We start from the raw sequence: 20996 nt of genomic DNA, 5'->3' as shown, positions 1-20996 counted from the left end.
GGATCACGTGTCAAAGTCAAGGCCCGGGGGCCGGATCCGGCCCTCCAGGTAATTCTATTTTATTATTATTAATGACCCGATGTTATCTTGAGCTCATTTCTAACTTGTATAATTTTGACAAAATATATTTTTATGGAGAGTAAAATATTGAAAGTTATTTAAGGTTTAAGTTGATTTATTCTGGAATAATATTCCCGCCTTTTTATTATTCATATTTATGTTAAAAAGTTACAGTTTTAAAGTTTTTAAAATTGTCATTCTACTAGCTTTTTGGACTATTTTGGCATTTACTAAGATTGTTTAGGCTAATTTGCCATTTAGCTCATATTTTAGCTGGCTATCAGCTTCTGTATCTTCAACAGCCAAATTCAGCTTCCAGCATTCACACTATCATTATTTCAATATCTAATTATCTAATTATCTAATATCTAATTGATAATTATGTTAAAAAGTTACAATTTTAAAGTTTTAAAAATGTAGTTTTATTCTGTTCAGTAAATGTTTATCTTGTTCACCCGCGACCTAAGGTGTGTTTTGGATTTTGTCCCCTTGAGGGATTCAGTTTGACACCCCTGACTTAGATGATGAATAAACGTCTCTGGTTCTGCTGGAGAATCTCCTACAACGTCTAAGGACAGACTCACCTGTTCTGCAGCTGCATGGCGTGGAGGTGGACGTCAGCAGGCTTGTTGTGGGCCTGCGTGCGTGCGTGCGTGCGCCTGTTTGTTTGTTTGTCAGCAGCTCTGGGTTAAGTGCTCCCAGCAGCATCAGGGCGCAGGAGGATACGTGGTGGCGCGCGCTTCTCTCCGCAGGTGGTTTCCCCGGAGCGCTGACCTGCAGTTCCCTGGATGATGAAGACCACGCCCCCTGCTTCCTATTGGCTGCTGGGACTCTCTGGGACTGGATGTGGCTGCTGCAGAGCCTTTATTCCATTGAAGCTCCAAAACTTCTCCATCTCCTCCTCCACTTGTTGCTGCCGCTCGCGCAGACCGCCTCAGCGTCTCCTCTGGGATTTCCCACGGGGAGGGATGAACTCCATCGACCCTCAGTCCCAGCACCACCAGCACCAGCAGCAGCAGCAGCAGCACACCTCTCCTACTGTCGTGTCTCTCCCATCCAAAGGCGCGCAGGAGTGTCCAGACATGGCCGCAGTCTACTGCGAGAACTTCAGCAGCATGTACCACCAGCAGAGCCTGCAGGGCGCGCAGAGACCCTCCAGCTACGGCCTGGACGGCTACGCCTCGTCTCCAAACCCCTACCTGTGGCTCAACGGCCCGGCAGTCAACTCCTCCGCCCCCTACCTGCACGGCAACAGCCCGGCGTCCTTCATCCCGCCCTCCTACGGCTCGCAGCGCCAGTTCCTGACCAACTCACCTGGGTTCGGCGGGCCCGACCTGGGCTGGCTGTCCATCGCCAGCCAGGAGGAGCTGCTGAAGCTGGTGCGGCCGCCCTACTCCTACTCCGCGCTCATCGCCATGGCCATCCAGAACGCGCACGAGAAGAAGCTGACGCTCAGCCAGATCTACCAGTACGTGGCCGACAACTTCCCCTTCTACAAGAAGAGCAAGGCGGGCTGGCAGAACTCCATCAGACACAACCTGTCGCTGAACGACTGCTTCAAGAAGGTCCCGAGGGACGAGGATGACCCAGGTAGGCTCCAGAACTCCAGGCGCGCGCGCCTTTCCCTACACGGACAGAAGTGCATTGGTCAAATACAGTCTATGTTATTAAAACAAAACAAAAAAACATAATAAATAAAAACGTGCTTTTCTTTTACAAATATTTGTAAATGTTTATGTAGAGACTTGCAGTAAATACACATTATTATTGTCATTAATGTGTTGCAGTTAATTATGTTTGATCCTGATGGACTAATATTAACTTACACTTTAATCCCAGAGGGAAACACATCAGGAAAAGGATATTAACCCTAGAGCACTATCGTCTGGTGATTTGAGCAAAATTATTTACACGATATCCAATGAATGGCGTTTTTCTGAGTGTCAGGGTCTCTGGGTAAAGTCTCACATGTCCCAGGAATGGGTCGACCAAAGACCAAATCTGCAGTACAATTTTCATTTTTTTTTCAAGGATTTTTTTTTCTTCTCAAATTTCTAATTTTTCAGTAATTTTCAAACATATTTTTAGGATCTTTCTACATTTTTATTTTCTATTTTGTCACAAAAACCACAGTTGACAATATAAGGTAACTACTCCAATTGATCATATTTTGATATATTTTTTTATGAGAAATACTTTTTATTGTGTATATTATATCAGGTAAAAATTACCTGGCATAATTGATGGTGTAACTTTTTATGGCGAAAGTGTTTTGGGTTAAAATGTATACAAACATATTTTCAAAGGACTTACAGGAGGCTCTAATGTACTTTTACTTTGGAAGTGTCTGACGGGTTTCAGCTAATGAAACTGAAGCAAAGCTTGATGACCCTGAAGAAACATCAGGAAACTTTTCCCCTCAGTTTTTAATCAGAAATTGACAAACTGTTTATTTTTCTTTCACAGGAAAAGGAAATTATTGGACACTCGACCCAAACTGTGAAAAGATGTTCGACAACGGAAATTTCCGGAGGAAAAGGAAAAGGCGTTCGGACCCCAGCAGTGCCGGCGGCTCCGCAGCCTCAAAGATGGAGGATAGCCGGTCAGCGGCGGCCGCCTCTCTGAAGCCATCGGACAGTCCTCAGCTGCTGGGGCCCTCCTCCCCAGACATGGAGGCCATGAACGAACCCCACAAAGCCTCGTCCTCCTCCCCGCCCGGGCTGGCTTCTGCGGCGCCCTGCTTTAACAACTTTTACAGCAACATGTCCTCGCTGGGCTCAGGGCCCCCCAGCAGACCGGGCTCCCTCGGACTGGTCAACGAACTGTCTAACCGAAACATAACCGCTCTGAGCCCGTACCAAGCGGGCCACAGCGGTCAGGACACGGGGGCCTCGGAGCACGGGGAGAGCCTGCACTTCAACCGCGGCGTGTACTACAACACGTTCGGCAGCGGGCAGAGCGGACAGTTCAACAGCCACTTCTACAACAGCTTCAGTGTCAACAGCCTGATTTACCCCCGGGACGGGACCGAGCTATAGGGGAGGCCTGCGTCCACACGCTGGGTCAGGACAAGGATGCAGACCTATCAGAGCTGGATCTCCCTCCGCCTCTGATCCACCAGAAAGCAGCACTCCTGCCTTTTCTTTGTTTGACCAAAGAAAGCACTTCTGATTTGTGTCATTCGGGCTCCCTCGGTGCTTTGAAGGGTGAACGATAGAGCCGATTTGATCCTTTTTACAAACATGCAGATTCTTACAGTGGAGAAATATTTTATTAGTCTTCATCCAACTTGCCAAAGTTGCCTTTACCGCCGTTACCTCAAAGCAACCAGGATTTGTGACGACTCTGCAGGTCGGCTTCCATACGTTCAGATTTTAAGGGCTCTTATTTTCCACTGTGGCTGACAGAGACTCTCGCACTGGACGGACGACGTGTATTTTTGTAAATTATACAAATAGGTTGTGAATATTTATGCTATTTATGTGGATAGACATTTTCTACTATGGAAATAGTTGCAGCAGAATATTAACTGACAAAATGCACAGACAGCAGTATCACTAAAACCCAAATCAATACAGTATCATTGTTTCTGAATGCTCTACTCTTTCCTGCTTTTTCTCAGGAGGCAGTTTTGAAATTGTTCTTGTATCTTTAGTTTGTATCATTTGACAGCACACCCATCCTACATGCAGTTTAAAATTATCCTAAATAAATACTTTTTACTCTTTAATTTTTGTTTCTTTTGTTTCCTTCCAACAATCACATTTCCATGTTAATGTAAATGATCAAATTCAGATATTTGTTGCAGATTAAATACCTTACAACCCTTATGAGTTATAATAAAAATGTACTAATATGTCTGTTTTTATTTTTTAAATTACACTTTCTTTTGTAGATATTTTGTAATAATTAAAAGCACGAGTATTTTGGTGAAGTTTTTTAGTTTTTTTCTCAACTGTGCTTTGCTCTGAGTTTTTCTCTTTAACTTCAGTAAAAACTCAACCAGTTTATTGATTATTTCTGCTTGTAAAGACAGCAGGACACGTTAACATTTCTGCTGTCATTAACTCTAAACATGTCTTGTACGTGACGGGCTGGTCTGAAGCGGGCCGACTGATACCCCCGTTTAAACACCCCCTGCATGTTTTCAGGGTCAGGGTGGCGGTGAGGGCGTGTGGGGGGGAAAGTATTAGAGCAAGAACATTCCTCCACAGCAACGCTCTGTTTTAAGGAATGTTGTTTTATTGTAACTTAAAAAAACACTAATAAAATGAGTTTTACATGGAGAATTTCTCAAAAAAGCTCCAGAAAGAGTCAAAGCAGCTGAAGAGTGAGGTTGAGTTTATCTGAGGCTTCTGCAGGACATAAACTCTTCTGACCCCGTTGGGATCCATTGTCTTATCCTTCAGGAGAGTTCTCTGTAGAATTAGACGGCCTGCAGTGACATGCTTCCTTTGTAGCTGCAGCTTCAGCTGCAGCGTCTGCGTGCACGGGTGGACTTTGTTCTTAGGGTTCAATGTCGTTTTAAGGACAAAGCTGTCCCAGGCCCCCGAGCTCAAGTCTTCACCCTTTTCCACTGAGGCCATGGGCGTCATGAGAATCGGGATCTGGACACAGGTGATGGTCAACCATCTTCACTTCAAAAACTGCACGTTTATCTTATTTTTACACATGTACATTATTTTTAATTGCTTTTATTTATTTGTTTTAAAATAATAATAAAAAAAATCTAATTTTCCAGAAAATGTGTACTGTATTATATTTTGCATCATGACAATCATTTAGTTTTTTTAATTTCAATCTGAATATTTTAAACATCATGAGCAAAACCATCAAACTTTAGACCTTCAAGGACAAACCTGCTGATTTTTGAGGATCTTTCTCTGCAATTGAGTTGATTTACAACCAAGTCATACAGTCTTTGTTTCTATTTAGTTATTTTGATCTTTTTTCCTTTTAAAATAGTTCAAAAGAAACTTCTTAAATTAAGAATCTTGGACAATTTAGGAGAAAACTGTACTGTGTCTTAATCATTTTTAATTTAAAGACAAAGTAAATACTTATTGATCACTTTACTATCCCTCGAAGGTCCAAAACGCTTTACAGTCACACACTGATAGCGGTTCTGTTGCCGACACCGGCGCCGACCTGTAACCACCAGGAGCAATGTGCGGTTCAATGTCTTGCTCAAGGACACTTCCACAGACTGCAAACCAAATCTGTGATCTTCCAATCAGAGGTCAGCCGCTCTACCACAGCCTCTTGGTGGTCTTGCAGACGAGTTAACTGGAACTGTACCAGAGTTTCTTCCCAAATCCATGTAAAGTTGACATTTTTGCAAACCTGTGAACCGTAGTCATAACTGCCAAAACACTGAATTAGTAAATCAGCTGTTTTCAATCTGAGAGGACAAAGATACTCGGGCAGAACTTTGGGATGAAGGAAGTCACAGAGAACACGTTTGTTGTTCTGGTCAGTGAAAACCATGCAATGATAGGACTGAAATGTTTATTTTTCTATAAATGATAAAGTCCCTTTTCCACGTAAGTGAGTCATCTTATGTGATACCAGAATGATGGTTGCTGCAGTCCGTCAGTCCAAATGTCAGAGTAAGGTGACAGTGAAGGAAATGAGGATGAAGGTAATGATGTTCTCTTCAGGCTACAGCAGCAAAATCATCAAGTCATGACAACAGAAAACGATGCTGTATCAACATGCTTGGACTGTTTGGAGGTAAATAGGACAAACAGACCTGACATGCAAAGCTGTGCTGTGCATGAGCATGTTAAGCATGTGCAGTGCATGTGTTGATCACACAGGTGGGTCCTGTTCTGATACCAGGATTCCAGTCACTGTTAGGAGACCTTCGCAGATTATTTTTCTAATTTTATTCTTGAAATAAGGAGTTAAATTTGGTCTTGACAGAGTGTGATGCTTTATAGTACGTGTGTCAAAGTCAAGGCCCGGGGGCCGGATTCGGCCCTCCAGGTAATTCTATCTGGCCCTCAAGATCATTTTATTTTATTGTTATTAATGGTTCGATGATATCTTGGACTTATTTCTAACTGGTATAATTTTGATAAAATACATTTTTATGGAGAGTAAAATATTGAAAGTTATTTAAGGTTTAAGTTGATTTATTCTGGAATAATATTCCTGTTTTTTATTATTCATAATTATGTTAAAAATTTACAGTTTTAAAGTTTTTAAAATTGTCATTCTGCTAGCTTTTTGGACTGTTTTGGCGTTTACTAAGATTTTTTAGGCTGTTTTGGAGTTTAACTAATATTTCAGCTACATGCTAGCTGTTTTGGCTAACCTAAGTTTTTTTGTTTTGTTTTTTTAGGCTAATTTGGTTTTTGCCTAATGTTTTAGCTGACTATCAACTTCAACATTATCAGCTCTCAGCTTCAGCATTTTCAGCTATCAGCTCGAGCGTGTTTAGCTATCATTTGCATCTTCAGCTGTCAGCTTCAGCATCTTCTATGGACAAATTCAGCTTACAGCATTTACACTAGCATTATCACAGGTAATGCTATATATCTAGTTCATAATGATGTTAAAAAGTTACAGTTTAAAAGTTTTAAAAATTTAGTTTTAGAGCGTTCAGTATCCTGTTTGGTCAGCGACCTAAAGTGTGTTTTGGATTTTTTTCCCTTTGTGGGATTGAGTTTGACTCTCCTCCTTTATAGAAACATAATTTATTGTATTTGCTCAGTTTAGTTTCAGGGCTGTGTTTCATCTTTACTCATAAACCAGACAGTCTCTCTCTATTGTAACTTTAAAGCATGATTCCCTGTTGAATGCTAAATTACTGCAAAAGCAGACTCTGTTAGATGATATGTTTAACATTTTTCTTTTATCAATTGATGATACCTCATGTGTTACGAACAGACACTGGGATATCCTGAGCAGAACTGAGCTGTGATGAGATGAAGAATAAATGTGTGCAGCAAAGCTAAACTCTCAACAAGACAGTTGACAGATGTCTTGATTTGGGAAACCATGAAACAATAGAGCTATTGTCCTCTATGCTTCATGCCAATCCCCCTGTATCAATTAGGGACTCTCTGAAGAGAGGTGACAATATCCCCCTTAGACCAATGGGATTTAAGCATCTCTTTGTCTACAGTTTCCAGCACTGTTTGCCCCAAATTCATGGGAGGCCATCTCTCTTTGTTCTTTCTAAGAAATGTTGAATCAAGAAATTCCCTCTGCAAATATCTGCCACCCATCATGCAGATCAAACAATGACTTGATTATTTAGTTAATGTTCTCTGGTCATAATTTACACCACGTACGGGTCCAGGAGCTTAAAGAGTGAGCTGTGAAACTGATATGATAGTACTTTCCCATAAAGAGTCTTGGATTTGTGTCTGTCGTGGTTTGAAGACAATGACTGCTGGGATTGAATGAGAACAGCAGCTCGGATTTACCGACCAGAGGATCAAATGTTGGTAACTGAAATACAAAAAAATAGAGAGAAGTCATCGACAAATCTTTGATTGGTAACGTAACTCAACATACATACACCAGTTCATCTGTGTCATCTCACAGGATCTTGCGTTCTTTTGCCCCGCTCAGATTTCCTGATGACCCCTGAGCGACCAGCAGAATACCCGGCTGGTTTCAGAACTTTTCCACTTTGGCAGACTGCGCTGAGTGGCCTTGCTGCCAAGTGCGACCTTCTCAATTAGAGAGAGCATCCATTGACCCAGGCTCTGTTTGATCACCTTCTTTTGCGCCTACAACATCAGGCATCCCGTCCTAATTTGGCACTCCTCGAGCTCTATCGGGTGACATATGAAAAGCGGCATTGTTGGAGTGGCTGGGAAGCAGGTTAAGCACGGGTCCATTTTTGCTATTTCAATCAGTGACTATATACTGTAGGTTCATGACCCAGGACAACCCAACGTGACCCCCCAGCTCAGTTTGAACCTCCGGTCGCAGTCATGATGCTCGGTGACCAGTAAACGTCTTATATCTCAGAGCAGGAGCAACTTTTGCTTTTCGCTGGGAATCCCCGACCGTAACTTTCAGCAGGCTGACTTTGTGTTGGGGGGGTGGTCATGTCAGGTCACAGGAAGTGCAGTTCCCTAAAAGGTCTATGGCTATTTTCCAATTAAAGCTTTTAAAACAGAAGATCACACTAAAAGAACAAAGAGGTAAAGTTGGTAAATACATAGACTTCACTTTGATACTGCACAGGACACATCGCTGAAAAGTGACGATGACGTGTAACATAAGATGGTCCTTTCATCTATTTTCTCAAAAACCATCATGGCGTTTTGAGAGGTTGTTGCCCCCTCCCCTCCTGGCTCCTCTTCCTTTCAGGGAGCCTGGTTGATCATAAAACAAAGAAAACAGGAATGAGGTTGTAGGAAAACATCCAGACGGGGGGTGTTAGGAAAGCTTGAAGTTGGAGAGTTTGGGGGGTTGTTGATACTGGGGGTGAGTGGGGGGGCCCTGAGTATGATTTGATCCTGGAAGGCTCAATTAAGTGGTTCGTTTACCCCTCGTGTGGAGCTGGTGAATTGGAGCCAGGTCAGCTCCGGGTTGAGGTGTTGTTCATTATTTTTCCGCCTGTCGGATCCCATGAGCGGCTGCTGGAGACGGTGGCTGCTCGGCGGCCGAAGTGCAAAGGGCCTGCCGGTGGGGTACGTCAAACACACTCAAAGCCTTTCCACTTGCCGAGGGATTATGATCAACAAAGCATGTCCTACACCTGCACCGGGCAGCACAATGGAAACTCCGCGGGCCAATGAAGACACAGAGAGAGAGCAGTTATTAGAGGCCCCCATCAATGAAATGGATTACATTAACCCCTTCTGCTGTTCCTCCGCCTTCAGCTCCAACATCAAACTGACAGACTGCACTTCCCATTCAGAAAAACCACAGTAATGCTTTTTACAATACCTAAGATGCAGTTTACTGAAACAATAACTGTTCTCCTCCAACTAGACGGAGAGTTCTACAGTTCTACTTATGCTGGGTTTCCTTTTTAGGTTATTAAACTGAGAGGTTGATGGAAAAAAAACAGAATAAAATCAGCATATATATAATATAATCAAATACAGACTTTCAGACACTAAAATGAACATTTAAAACATAAAAGACAATATGTTTATATATATATTAATCTTCATTATTAGACTCCTATTTACTTGTTTTTCCTTTTGAATCACAAAAAGAGAAATTATTATTGAACTCCAGAATAAAGCTACTCATCACAGAGTTAATTAAACATGAATCTAGATCAGAGGTCGGCAACCTTTAACAGTAAAATAGTAAAAGAGCCTTTTGGGCTCTTTTTTTTACAGATCCAAACCTAGAAGGAGCCACATAGTCTTACTTTAACCTTTAAGAAAGTTGGATTTGCATTAATGACTTTCATTTTTTTTAAATCATAAATTTAATTATGTCTATTTTTTGGCACAAACAAAAGCTGGAGGTAGAGTTGATCAAACAAGACGTCTTCAGGTCAACAGGATGTAAAAACCTACATAGTTTATCATCTATGTGAACCTCAGACATCAATTTATATTATATATGTATATATGAAATAAATGCTAATTAAGTAAGCCTTAACTCAAAAAAATCTATTTTATTATTCTTTTATTTATTTCATTTTTTGTTCTTTTTCCCCTCTTTGTCCTCAGCAGTCTTACTCTGCTGGGTTTTGTTATTTTAGTTTGGGGTTGGATCTTGGTAGTCTTAGTTTACAGGCTTTGTTTATTTGTTTTCTTTAGTTAGTTTTGGTTAGACAGACATTATCAGGAGCTGCTGACTCTGACGGTCGACATGTCTGGATCAGCAGTCTCCATGATTTATTTTATGTTTGGATAAGGAGCCACAATGGAGAGATAAAAGAGACACATGTGGATCTGGAGCCAAAGGTTGCAGACTCCAGGTCTAGATGCAGCATGTCACTGACATTTAATCATAAAATGTTCCAATCATGAATCTTCAGAAATAAGGTGCTCTGGTGTTTCTGGTCAAAGACAGACTCCTGGTCCTCAGTGGTTCTTCTGTATGTGACGACTCATTCATCTTTTCTGCAACTGCTGCAGGACTGTTCTGTGTTTCTGAACACAACTTCTGGTCATCACCTGCATAATCCAGTTTTCATGACCTGTTTCTGTCTCAGTATGTAGATCTGTCTATTTTAGTTCAGCCTACTGTCTGGGATCTTTAACCTAGCTGGAGAATGACTCAAATCTTTGAAAACATGAACTTTGTGACAGTGGATTTGTTCAACGGTTCAGAAATCTCAACATGCTGCCACGTTTACAGGTCTTTGATTGAATCTACAAATCTGTTTGTTGATTTGCTTGCTCACTGGCTGGGTGCCTGACTAACTTACTTACATTTGGAGCCATGATTGATTGGTTTTGGCCAAATCTGAATTAATCTTCTTGCCCTATGGCTTCTCCCTACCCCTCCAATCGTTGGGCCCTTTGGAGGGGTAGTGGTGTCCAAAAATGTTTTTATAAGGGAATTTTAACTGTGGATCCCTGCACCATGAGGGTAATCTGCGACAAATACATTTCTTTATGTGGATGTGCTCTGAGGCACAGAAGTTTACATTTAAATGTAAATATACATTTTTGTTTTCGAATGACTTTTTTAAAGTTATAAAAACCAATGTTATGTACAGTGTTACCCCGTTTATTGCTGTTTCTTTACTCACGATTTCATGCATTTGCGGATTTCTTTTTTTAATCACATGGCTCTTTAAGATACGAAGAGATATGCCTATCGGCTACCTCCCACCTCTCTCTATGCCCCTGCATGGAGAAATGGCATCAGCTAATGCCTGGTTCACACTGGACGTGGAAGCGCCGCGAAGAGTCCTGCAATTCACACCAGAAGCACATTTTTCCGCAACAGTCAACAGGTGCTTCTGCTGGAGCTTTCTTTGTTTTTGACATCATGGGTAAATTAATAACCTAAAAATATGACCCCATGTTTCTGCTAAGTACTCCTCTCTGTCTCTCTCTTATTGCTTTTTTTACACCCAAAACCCAGCCCCATCCTGACTCCGGTGTCGGCCCACTTCGTTGATCTGTGTGTGTGTTTTGTGTGTGGGGGGGTGTGTGCATGTGTATTGTGATTGTATGTTTATTTTCATCTCATGTTTAGATACAAAAACATGATCACTTATATCAATCACTGTGTTTTACTGTGAAAATTGGTTATATTTTGAAAATAAACCGGATTTTCTCATGTATCTTGATGTAACTTAATGCCAGAATTGACGGGGATCAAAATAGACCAGACGCCAAAACGATCCGCTGCACAGCGCGAGCCCTCCGCAGAGGACCGCTCTGCGTCTGGTGTGAACCACATCATAGGTTAACAAGGGCGCCGAATGGAAGCGGCCTCCATTCTCCGGTGCTTCGCGGGGCTTCCACGTCTACTGTGAACTAGGCGTAACTTAGAATCGGCTGAACAAAATCCTGATATGCTGAAGAAGATTAATGCGTGGAAGATTATCATCTGGAGCAGATGTTTATTATGGATGAATCCGTCTCTTCTTGAAGAAGATGTCCTCTCACACTTATCTGATGAAGGAGGAAGCACGCGCTCCTGGTTTTAGGCACAGAGAGAAACTCCTCATCTGCATCATTAATGCTGTTCTGAAGTTAAAAAAGAAAAACCTTTATGTTGAGCAATGCTCTTTAATAAATGTTTTACGAAGCATGATCAGAAGTGTTTTGACGAGTATGGAGCCGTGGGGTTTCAAATAAGGGAGGAATACTGTTTTTCCGAGCGCTGGCAGCTACACGCTAACACCGTCAACTATTGATGATGTAATTAAAGGTTTGTAACGTCCAAATTTGAAGACACTTTTTTTCTGTAACTCTCTGTTAAACAGGCTGGTTGGGGAAGAATTCGGATTTGGCCAATAACTTTTATTTGTTGCTTTTTGCTCTTCTGGGGTTCTTCATTTCCTAGTTTTACAAACTAACATCAAATGCAGCAACAAAATTATGATTACATCATTGAGGATTGCACAAATCAGGAGTGTCAAACTCAATCGCACAGAGGCCCAAAATCCAAAACACACCTTAGGTCGCGGGCTGAACAGGATAAACATTTATTGAACACTCTGAAATTAAACTTTAAAACTTTAAAAACATAACTTTTTAACATGAATGAAAATAGCCAGGAATATTTTTCCAGAATAAATCAACTTAAACCTTAAACTTAACTTTCAATATTTTACTCTCCATAAAAATATATTTTGTCAAAATTATACAAGTTAGAAATAAGCACAAGATAACATCGGGTCATTAATAACAATAAAATAAAATGACAAATTGACACATGTGGCATAAAGTGGATTTTTGATAACCACAACAAATACTTGACAATTGATTAATTTATTGATTTGTGTGCTTTTACACTTCAAATCCTAAAAATAAAATGAACACATTTTAGATGATACTTTAAGTATTGTTCATAACTTTTTTTTTAATAAGGACAATAAATGTTCTCAACTATACATGTAAAAAGTGAAGCAAGTCCTGGAAACAATTCCAGAACTGAAGTTTAATTTCATTATTTCCTATAAAATAGTGCTTTGGATTAGTCTTTTCCGAGTCAATTTTCAAAAATGCTCTTGATATGTGGTTTATTTTTTGCTTGTAAAACACAAAAAAATATTGAAGATGTGTAAAAAGCTAAAGAGAGATATTATGGTCCATCTATGACAGACGGATGTGAGGCTGTTATGACTGCATGGATTTGGCTTATAAAGTCACCATTTATTTTACTCTTTGATACAAGTCCATGCAGTGCCACAGATTTAAAATTTCTATTCAAAATATGTTTGAGTTTGAAAATTGATTTTATTGAAGTTGAATTAAATCCCAGAAGCCTCTGTTGGATGAGGATGATGTTAGAGGAATCTTTACAGGAAAGCAATGGCTGTTAAAAATGACCTTTTCTATTTAAAAAGGGAAATTTTAACAAATATTGGGAACATTTTAAACACTGCTTGTGCTTGGTGACTTTGTACACCTATTTTCTAAATCTCAACTTGGAATTTTCCTTTTAATTCACCCAATCAGACTTATATCATCCAGAAATCTGGGGTAAATTGAGTCCTGTGCCCCATTCCTTAAAAAGTATCAGCAAGTAAACAGCCTTCTGAACCCCTGGCAGCGGCGGCGGCGGCGGTGGCTTCTCCTGTGAGGGTGTTTGGTATTAATTCCAGGTCTGTTTTGGAACAACAGGAAAAGGAGGATACCCATATTTCCAGTCAGGCGGGTGTCTGTCCGCAGGGACACGGTGACGGTGGGCAAAGTAGACTGAAGCTTGGAGGAATGTACACGGCTGTCCTCATCCTAACCTCTCACTGATACCCCCACCCTCCTCTCTAATTGGACCCGTTCTCCTGGAACCGGTCCAGATCACACTGTCATTTTACACTGCATAATAAGCTATTAGCCCCGCCTGGACTGGGCTCCACCGCAGCGCCACCCTAATCGACATGGACGTGGTCATTGTGTGGGACCAGGACGCAGGACGGCACAGTCCAGCTTTTGTTGTGGCCCAGACCTCGGAGCCAAGGACGCCCATGCCCCCCGCTCAGCCGGAGGTAAACAGAGGGGCAGATCAAGGAGAGCAACTCATTCTCAGTGCCCCCTGGGAAACAACAAAACAAACTGTAACACCTTTCATTCAGACATTTTGCTTTGGCAAAAATATGACTTTCTGCCTCATCAAAAAACTACTCAGCACCTATGAAAAATGGGAAAAGGAAACTATGGATCTCGACACCTCTTTTTGAGAGGTAGACACGTTTGACGCTTCATTCTTCAGGAGAAGTGAGAGTTTGTTAAAAAAAAAAAAAAAAAACGTAAAATTCCAGGATTTCCTACTGGCTTTAATGAACTTGTGTGATCGTCCTCTGACAACAGATCCTGCGTGCTCGAGCAGAAAGTCCTTTTACGATCACGAACTCCCTGAGATGGAACTTCAGGTGTTGTGTTCTCCTATCTTGAAAAAGTCAGTTCTCACACTTACTGTTCCAGAACCTCTAAAGCAGAGCTCTAGACTAAATGTTTGTACTGGTTTCACCAGTGCGCCTAACTTTTTGTCTTCGGTGCACCAGCACAAAGGTTTGGTGCTCATTGTATTTAACACAGTACTGTAACATGGTCTCTTTCATTTTTATTTGCTGTCAATGTCAGCATTAAGATTAACTTACAAACTGATAAGCATGAAGCTCTTTATTTAGAACTCAGTTCTACTACAATAATAATTTACTAAATTGATATAGTCTATAAAAATTAATAAAAATGCGCAGTTGGAAAAAACTTACATTTGTGACGGCGAGTGAAATGGGTGGAGCCAAAGTCTCAATCTCTATTCTGATCCTCCACTTGTAGACAAATAGATCCATGAACGTCTTTGTTTTCCTGGTCTGAGCTGGAATCTGGATCAGAACTGTACATTTGGATGGCTCTGATACTGCTCACCATCTTTGTTGCACTGTAATGTTGGCTTGGGGGTGTGAGGGGCTGTAAGCTAGTGTGAGAGCAAGTAAATAAAGATTTCATGAGATATCAGCGTGAGGTCACTTCACACCAACAACTCCGCCCACAACTCAGAGGTGATTTCTGATGAATTCCTGCTGCTCTGCAGAAACTATGTCCTCGGAAATGACAAGTTTTTAGATTTCAGCTAAAAACGGCAGAATAAAAATAGAAATAAAACTTTATAACGCTTAAAAATCAGATCAAATGGAGTAATACTTTAAAATGAGAGAGCGCTGAAATTTAAACTAAAAAAAAGAAAAACTTTTAAATGTTTTGTGATCAGTACAGAGCCATTCATTTTGATTTTAACTTTTTTTTTTTATTTCCTTTTTTCGGTATCGTTGTCATTGATCTCTTTATATTGTTTTGTGTTGACTGATTTGTTTATGTGATCTAACCTTCAAGGTCACTGTAGTTAACCCTAAAACACCAATGATGTTGAAGTGAAAAATGTCTTTTTGGCTCTCCATAAAGCATCTACCGTTCACACGATCACCGTGAATCAGCTGATTCTGATGCAGAAAAAAGTAAATGATCATTCCTTTTTGAGGTTGCTATCTGCACCCACATACAGGAGATTATGTGGGTTTTTTTCTCCTCACAGAATGTCTGGGTGCACCAGTGCGACCAAGTTTTTATTTAAGCGCACCATTGAAAATCCCAGTCACAAATGCAACCGAATTGCTCACACTCTGGAGCCTCTAAAGACAGACGAGTGCCAAAATAAAACTCTTCCTAAAGGCATCTTTATGTCAGGAAATTCATGTTCCAGCTTGAACTGACATGTTTGTCTCACTGGAAGAAAACACACTGTTAAAAGTCTTTCTGTTTACTTAAAATCTTTTAGCAATTTTTAAGAAATGAATTCCAGGTTTTCAGTCTTGATGGGGTCTGTCCTGAAAGGGGAACTTCCTAAACTGTGTTTGCAAGTCTGGACTCCTCCAGGCAGAAAATCCGCGGGTTGGCCGAGGCCTCGGCGCTGCAGCCTGTCTGACGCAGTCCTGCTGCAACAAAAACTGAGCCGTGCTGAGGTTGGGGATCCACAGACTCAGATGTTTGCATCCTGCAGAACTGAAGCTCAGTACCCGTCCAAATCAAAACTTCTACTTTCAGAAAACTGAAGTCGTGAGATTATTTCCTGCTGAAAGAAAACCTTTGAAAACGCTTTTTTGTGATTTACGTTTACTCTATTTACATAAAATGAAAAAACAGGCAACTATAAGATGGAGTTTGTGCAAGCGTGCACATGAACCACAGCAGCCGGACCGGAACCAGAATGTGTGCATGGAGGGGGCGACATGGAGGAGCCCCCCAGCCTCAAAGTTTTTGTCAAAAACCTTTCAAGAAACGGAGTAAAGCTGCAAGTATTTTCTTCACTTTTCTGCCATGAATGCCCGTCTCTTCTCCGGGGACTCAAACACACCCTTCCCGCCTCTAATCCCGCTCCCTCTGAGCCCGGGCTCCAAGGCAAAGGTTCATCCAGAGGGCGGAATCAGCCGCCATGGCGGAGAGCTGGGGCTGGAGGGGTATTTGCTGGAGTGGCGTGGGGGCTGATTCGGTGGGAGTGGGGTGTGCTTGAGGTTGTCCATGTGTGTGAATCAGAGGGTTGGGAGGCAGATTGTGAGAGGCAATCACTGAGGATAGTTATGAGAGGGCACAATGGAGGCGTCGGTGTGTGCGTGCCTGCAGCCTGCTGTGGTTCTGAGGGTTCTGACGATGCTGGCAGTCCACAACCAAACACTTTTGAGTACAAATGATTAACAACTCACTGGAAATAAGATCAAAAGTAATTGGAGAGACATCCCAGTTGAATTTGTTCACCTCCTAAATGAAGAAATAAAATAATATTTCGTTCTTCACTTAATGCATGAAAATGCAGATAGAAAGCAATTGTCCAGCTTCAACAGTTATGATATAAACCCATTTTTAACTGCTTAGTTTAATTTCTGAAAGGATTTGCTGAAAATGCTGAAAATTTGTTGAAAATGAAAAATTTATTTGTTAAAATTTGCTAAAAGTTTGGAAATTTCATTAAAGTACAATGAAAGAGCGCTGAAGTTGTCCTAAATTTCTGAAAAATTAGGAGTAAAATTGCTTAGAAATCCCTAATACATGCAAAAATATTTAGTGTTGCTTAAATGTGAGCTCAACTCCAAATTTGCCAAAAAAAAAAAAAAAAAAAAAAAACGTTAGCAGATGCCAAAAAAGCTAGCACGTTTCTTAAATACTAGCTAAACTCCAAAATAGCCTAAAACTCCTTTGTAAACTAAATAAGTCAAAACGTTAGCCAAATGCTAAAAAATAAGCTAATCTCTAAATTAGCCTTAAAAACCCCAGTAGATGAAAAATTAACCAAAAACATTAGCATGTCAGTAAAATATTAGCTAAGCTCAATTGTTAATTTAAAATGACTGAAAACATAGCCCGTGAATGTATTTAAAGTCTTGTTGGTAATCTAAATAAAATCATGACATTTGTCATTCATTTCCTATGGGGAATGTTTAAATCAATACTTCAAAGTTTTATACACACAGTAATGTCCTGAACGAGCTGAACGTTTTGATACCAAGATTACTGAAATGGCTGAAAATGTTTTTGAGTTTTTACGTGCCACAAACATTCAGAAAGGAGCAGGAGAATCACTATTGTGTGAATGCTTATTAAGCAATCACTCAGAAGATGCCAGAGCTGATCTGAAAATGCTGAAAGTGATAACTAAAAATGCTCAAGCTGATGCCTGAACACAAATCTGAAAACTGGGAAAATGGCTACATTGACAAAAAACACCTAGCATGTTTCTAAAAAAAAAAAAAAAAGCTAAATTCCAAATTACCCTAAAAAATTGCTAAACATTTTAAAGTTTGAATGGTGTTTCTGTCTGAAAGTATGCAGAAATTCACAAATTTCAAATCGCAAAAAGTTTTTGAAGGATTTGAGTAATTTCTCATTTAAGTCCTGAGGGGCAGATTTATGGGACCAAATCAGGATCCGCTTGAAGTGAATGAAAAACAACAGATTGAAAATCATAATAAAAAAAAAAAAACTACAAATTGAAAGCAGTTTTAAACTCAAAAATAGATATTGAAAACTTGAAGGAATTATTGAAAGTAAAAAAAAATAAATTTGATAAATTAATTGTTTAAATAGGGGCAGGTTCATTAACTGAAACCACATTTCGTAAAAATTACCATAAAAATTGGCAAAAAGGAAAAATTAAGTACTAATTTACATTTTCCAGCAGTGAATAAAGTTATACACATAATAATAGTTTATAAAATATTTGGATTGTTTATGGTCTGTTTATGATTAACATGTTGAATATGAAATGCATTTACTAAAAGAGAAAACGTTGTGTTGGAGACTTAAAAAAACATGTTTATAAAATTCACTTTGGTTCGTGTGATTTATCCCAATAAACATTATCCCTGTCTGTTCTAAGCTCTAATTATGAATCCTCTTTATGCATAAATCAAACCTCTGCATATTGTTTTATTCACTTGGACGTTGAGGCTGATGTAAGTGAGTTTAATTTGAAGGGTAACAAAAGTTATGCTGGAACAGGAAGTAACAGGTGAATGAGAGGGGCTGTTCTGAGTGGGGAGTTGTGTTTACAGCTGACACAGCAGCACAGTGGCGGAGCCTCCAAACCATGTTGCTTTTTGTTATGAGGTAAACACAACCCTCAACCCTGAGGCAGGACCGGGACAAACAGCACAGCCGCAGGAAGCCACCCGCCGTCCATGATACCCTGATGCTCCACATCTGAGGGCCACACGAGTGCAAGCAGAGCTGGAAGTGACAAATCAGAGGAGGGAAATTCTCTGGGGATTTTATCTGACGGGCATGTCAAGATTTTCTGTTAACCCTTTAATACTGGAGCTCCAGTGTTCATATTCTTTGATTTACTGGAATTGTTCAACCGTTAACATGATCAATGTAATTCCAGCAGATTTTGAAGTAGAAATTTGTGAGAGATTTTGTGTTCAGGAGTTTCCCAGAGTGAATAAATTCTTTAAAAATGTTCATTTATACGAATGAGAAACTCTGGAACGATGAGTTGAATGACCAACTTTCTAAAAAAAAACCCTAAATTTCAAACAATTCCCTAATCACGTGTCAAAGTCAAGGCCCGGGGGCCGGATCCGGCCCTCCAGGTAATTCTATCCGGGCCGCTGGGTAATTTTATTTTATTCTTTTAAATGACCCGATGTTATCTTGCACTTATTCCTTACTTTTTATGGACAGTACAATATATAAAGTTATTCAAGGTTTAAATATGAGAGTAAGATATTGAAAGTTATTTAATGTTTAATTTGATTTATTCTGTAATAATATTCCTGCTTTTTATTATTCAGAATTATATTAAAAGTTACAGTTTTAAAGTTTTAAAAATGTAGTTTTAGAGTGTTCAATAAATGTTTCTCCTGTTCGGTCCGTGACCTAAGATGAGTTTTGGGTTTTGGCCCCTTGTGCGATTGAGTTTGACACTCCTGATCTAAATTTATCCTGAGCTCTCTTCAGAGAAACAGAAGACAATAAAAATTCACATAATGTTTCATAGTATGTTGTTTGAGGAATTTTCAAATGTGGACAATTTTCCCGCCAAAGTGTCTTAACCCCTTAACACCTGAACTTGTTTGCAGCTATAAAAAGATATTAATTTGTGTTTTTGCTTTAAGTAAATGCTACATGTAGGTATTTTTATAGCTGACGTTTGTTGCATATTTGGGACGACAGGCATTAAGGGGTTAATCCCATTGCTAATATGATGATTGATTGAGGTGTGTTGGTTTTTAAAAGTCCGGACTTCATTCAAATAATCTCATCTTCAGAAACTGATGATGCTAACATGCATTCTTTAGTTTTTATTTTGCTTTTCTCTTGCTACTGAGTCCACTCGACTGAAACCCTCAGACAGGCAGAGGGTGTTATGGTCTGGGGGTTGTGTTCATCTGTGGGAACCAAAGTGGGGAAGAACTGGAAAGCCCCCGGTGCAAGTGCAATCTGGGGCCATCCGCGACGCTCTGTCAGCTCTGCTTGCAGGGGCTCAGACGAGGGGGTGGAGGGTGAGATCTTCTCACCCTGCTGGCCTTTTCTGCAAATCAGAGCTAGTAATTTGGACAGAAAGCTGGATCTGGGCCGAGCACGGCCCTTTGCTTTTTTCTCCTTCTTTTTTATCCAAATGACCAGCGAGGAACCTTCCCCGCCTCACTGCCCAGTGAAGCCTGGACAGCGAGGCGGTTGAGCAGTCGGGGAGCTCAGCGGGGATGTGGGCCTGAACTCACAATGACCAATACATTGTTTGTTCATTTATCGTGCATTTTTGAGAGGAGACTCTTAACCCGCAGACTTCTCTGGAACTGTCTCCAGTGATCTGTTTTTCTGTGATCAGTTTCTGAGTCTCTTCTCCTGAACGGTTCATCAGCTTCTTTGTTTCCTCGGCATTCCTGCTGAAACACTGTTTACAAGAGAAACTGAGAAGAAACTCAAAGAATAAAAACAAAAAACTGTCCAGTAATTATTACATTCCAAAGACTCAAACTGCATTCAAGATCATGGCAAATATTTTTAACCCTTAAACACCTGAGGCATTGCCGGTGACGCTTAAACATAAAATCTTTAATGTACTGTAACTTTTCTCTTGCTGCTTTTCTCCTTCAGAATCTATTGGAATTATCGTGTTAAAAAGTTACAGAAAATTAAAGAACATAAACATTATAGCTCTGGTGAAGACCAATTTAAGTGTTTTTTTCATTTGTGCAGATGTAATGTTTTATATTTTATACTTCTGATTTAAAAAATATGTAATTTTTAAAACTGATTTTGAGAGTTTATCCATGTTAATGTTCCAATTTGAACCTTTATATGTATATAAAGAGTTTATAACTGAAATACAGCAGTTTATGTAATTTTATGAGGATGAAATATTAAAAAAAATATTGAGTAAAGGTGACAATTAAAAAACAAATCCTTTATACTGTGTTCATAGATTCACAGTGCTGTATGAAGGTATCTGAACAACCCTTTGCACTCGCATCAATGCTTGTGTCGTCGTAAAAGCATGTAAAAAGATTCGACTCCTCTGCTGGGTATTGGCTCTGGTTGGTATTGGCAGCTCTCGTCAGCATGGTCTCTGCAGCTGCAGTGATCCTGGTGTCTAGTGTTATAAGACAACCTTAAGCTCTCAGGAGGTCTGCCATCACTGGCCGTCTCTGTTAGGCCCGTTTGATGTCAGTGATACAGGCACTGTAGCCAGAACATGTGGAGGAATGTCACTCAGAGGAGTCCAGATTCTGATCCGGCTGATCTTCTACCTCCTGATCTTCTACCTCCTGATCTTCTGCCTCCTGATCTTCTGCCTCCTGAACTTCTACCTCCTGATCTTCT

General features: G+C 40.3%; 1 protein-coding gene across 1 annotated transcript; it reads left to right on the top strand.

Annotated features, from left to right (window-relative positions):
• Window positions 1-567: 567 nt before the first annotated feature.
• Window positions 568-4133, top strand: foxi2 (forkhead box I2). The gene is made up of 2 exons (XM_024272113.2): window positions 568-1650; window positions 2527-4133. Exons 1-2 carry the CDS (start codon window positions 849-851, stop codon window positions 3096-3098), a joined length of 1374 nt encoding a protein of 457 aa, XP_024127881.2. The 5' UTR covers window positions 568-848; the 3' UTR covers window positions 3099-4133.
• The last annotated feature ends 16863 nt before the right edge of the window (window positions 4134-20996 follow it).

The sequence above is a fragment of the Oryzias melastigma genome, linkage group LG22, assembly GCF_002922805.2.
Source record: "Oryzias melastigma strain HK-1 linkage group LG22, ASM292280v2, whole genome shotgun sequence".
In the NCBI taxonomy this organism is placed as follows: domain Eukaryota; kingdom Metazoa; phylum Chordata; class Actinopteri; order Beloniformes; family Adrianichthyidae; genus Oryzias; species Oryzias melastigma.
The sequence above is the reverse complement of the archived record's forward strand: the minus strand, read 5'-3'. Positions and strand labels throughout refer to the sequence as shown.

Coding starts and splice junctions, on each gene's coding strand:
- foxi2 (XM_024272113.2), top strand. CDS start 849: ATGATGAAGACCACGCCCCCTGCTTCCTATTGGCTGCTGGGACTCTCT. Junction 1,651..2,526: donor GAGGGACGAGGATGACCCAG/GTAGGCTCCAGA, acceptor TTTCTTTCACAG/GAAAAGGAAATTATTGGACA.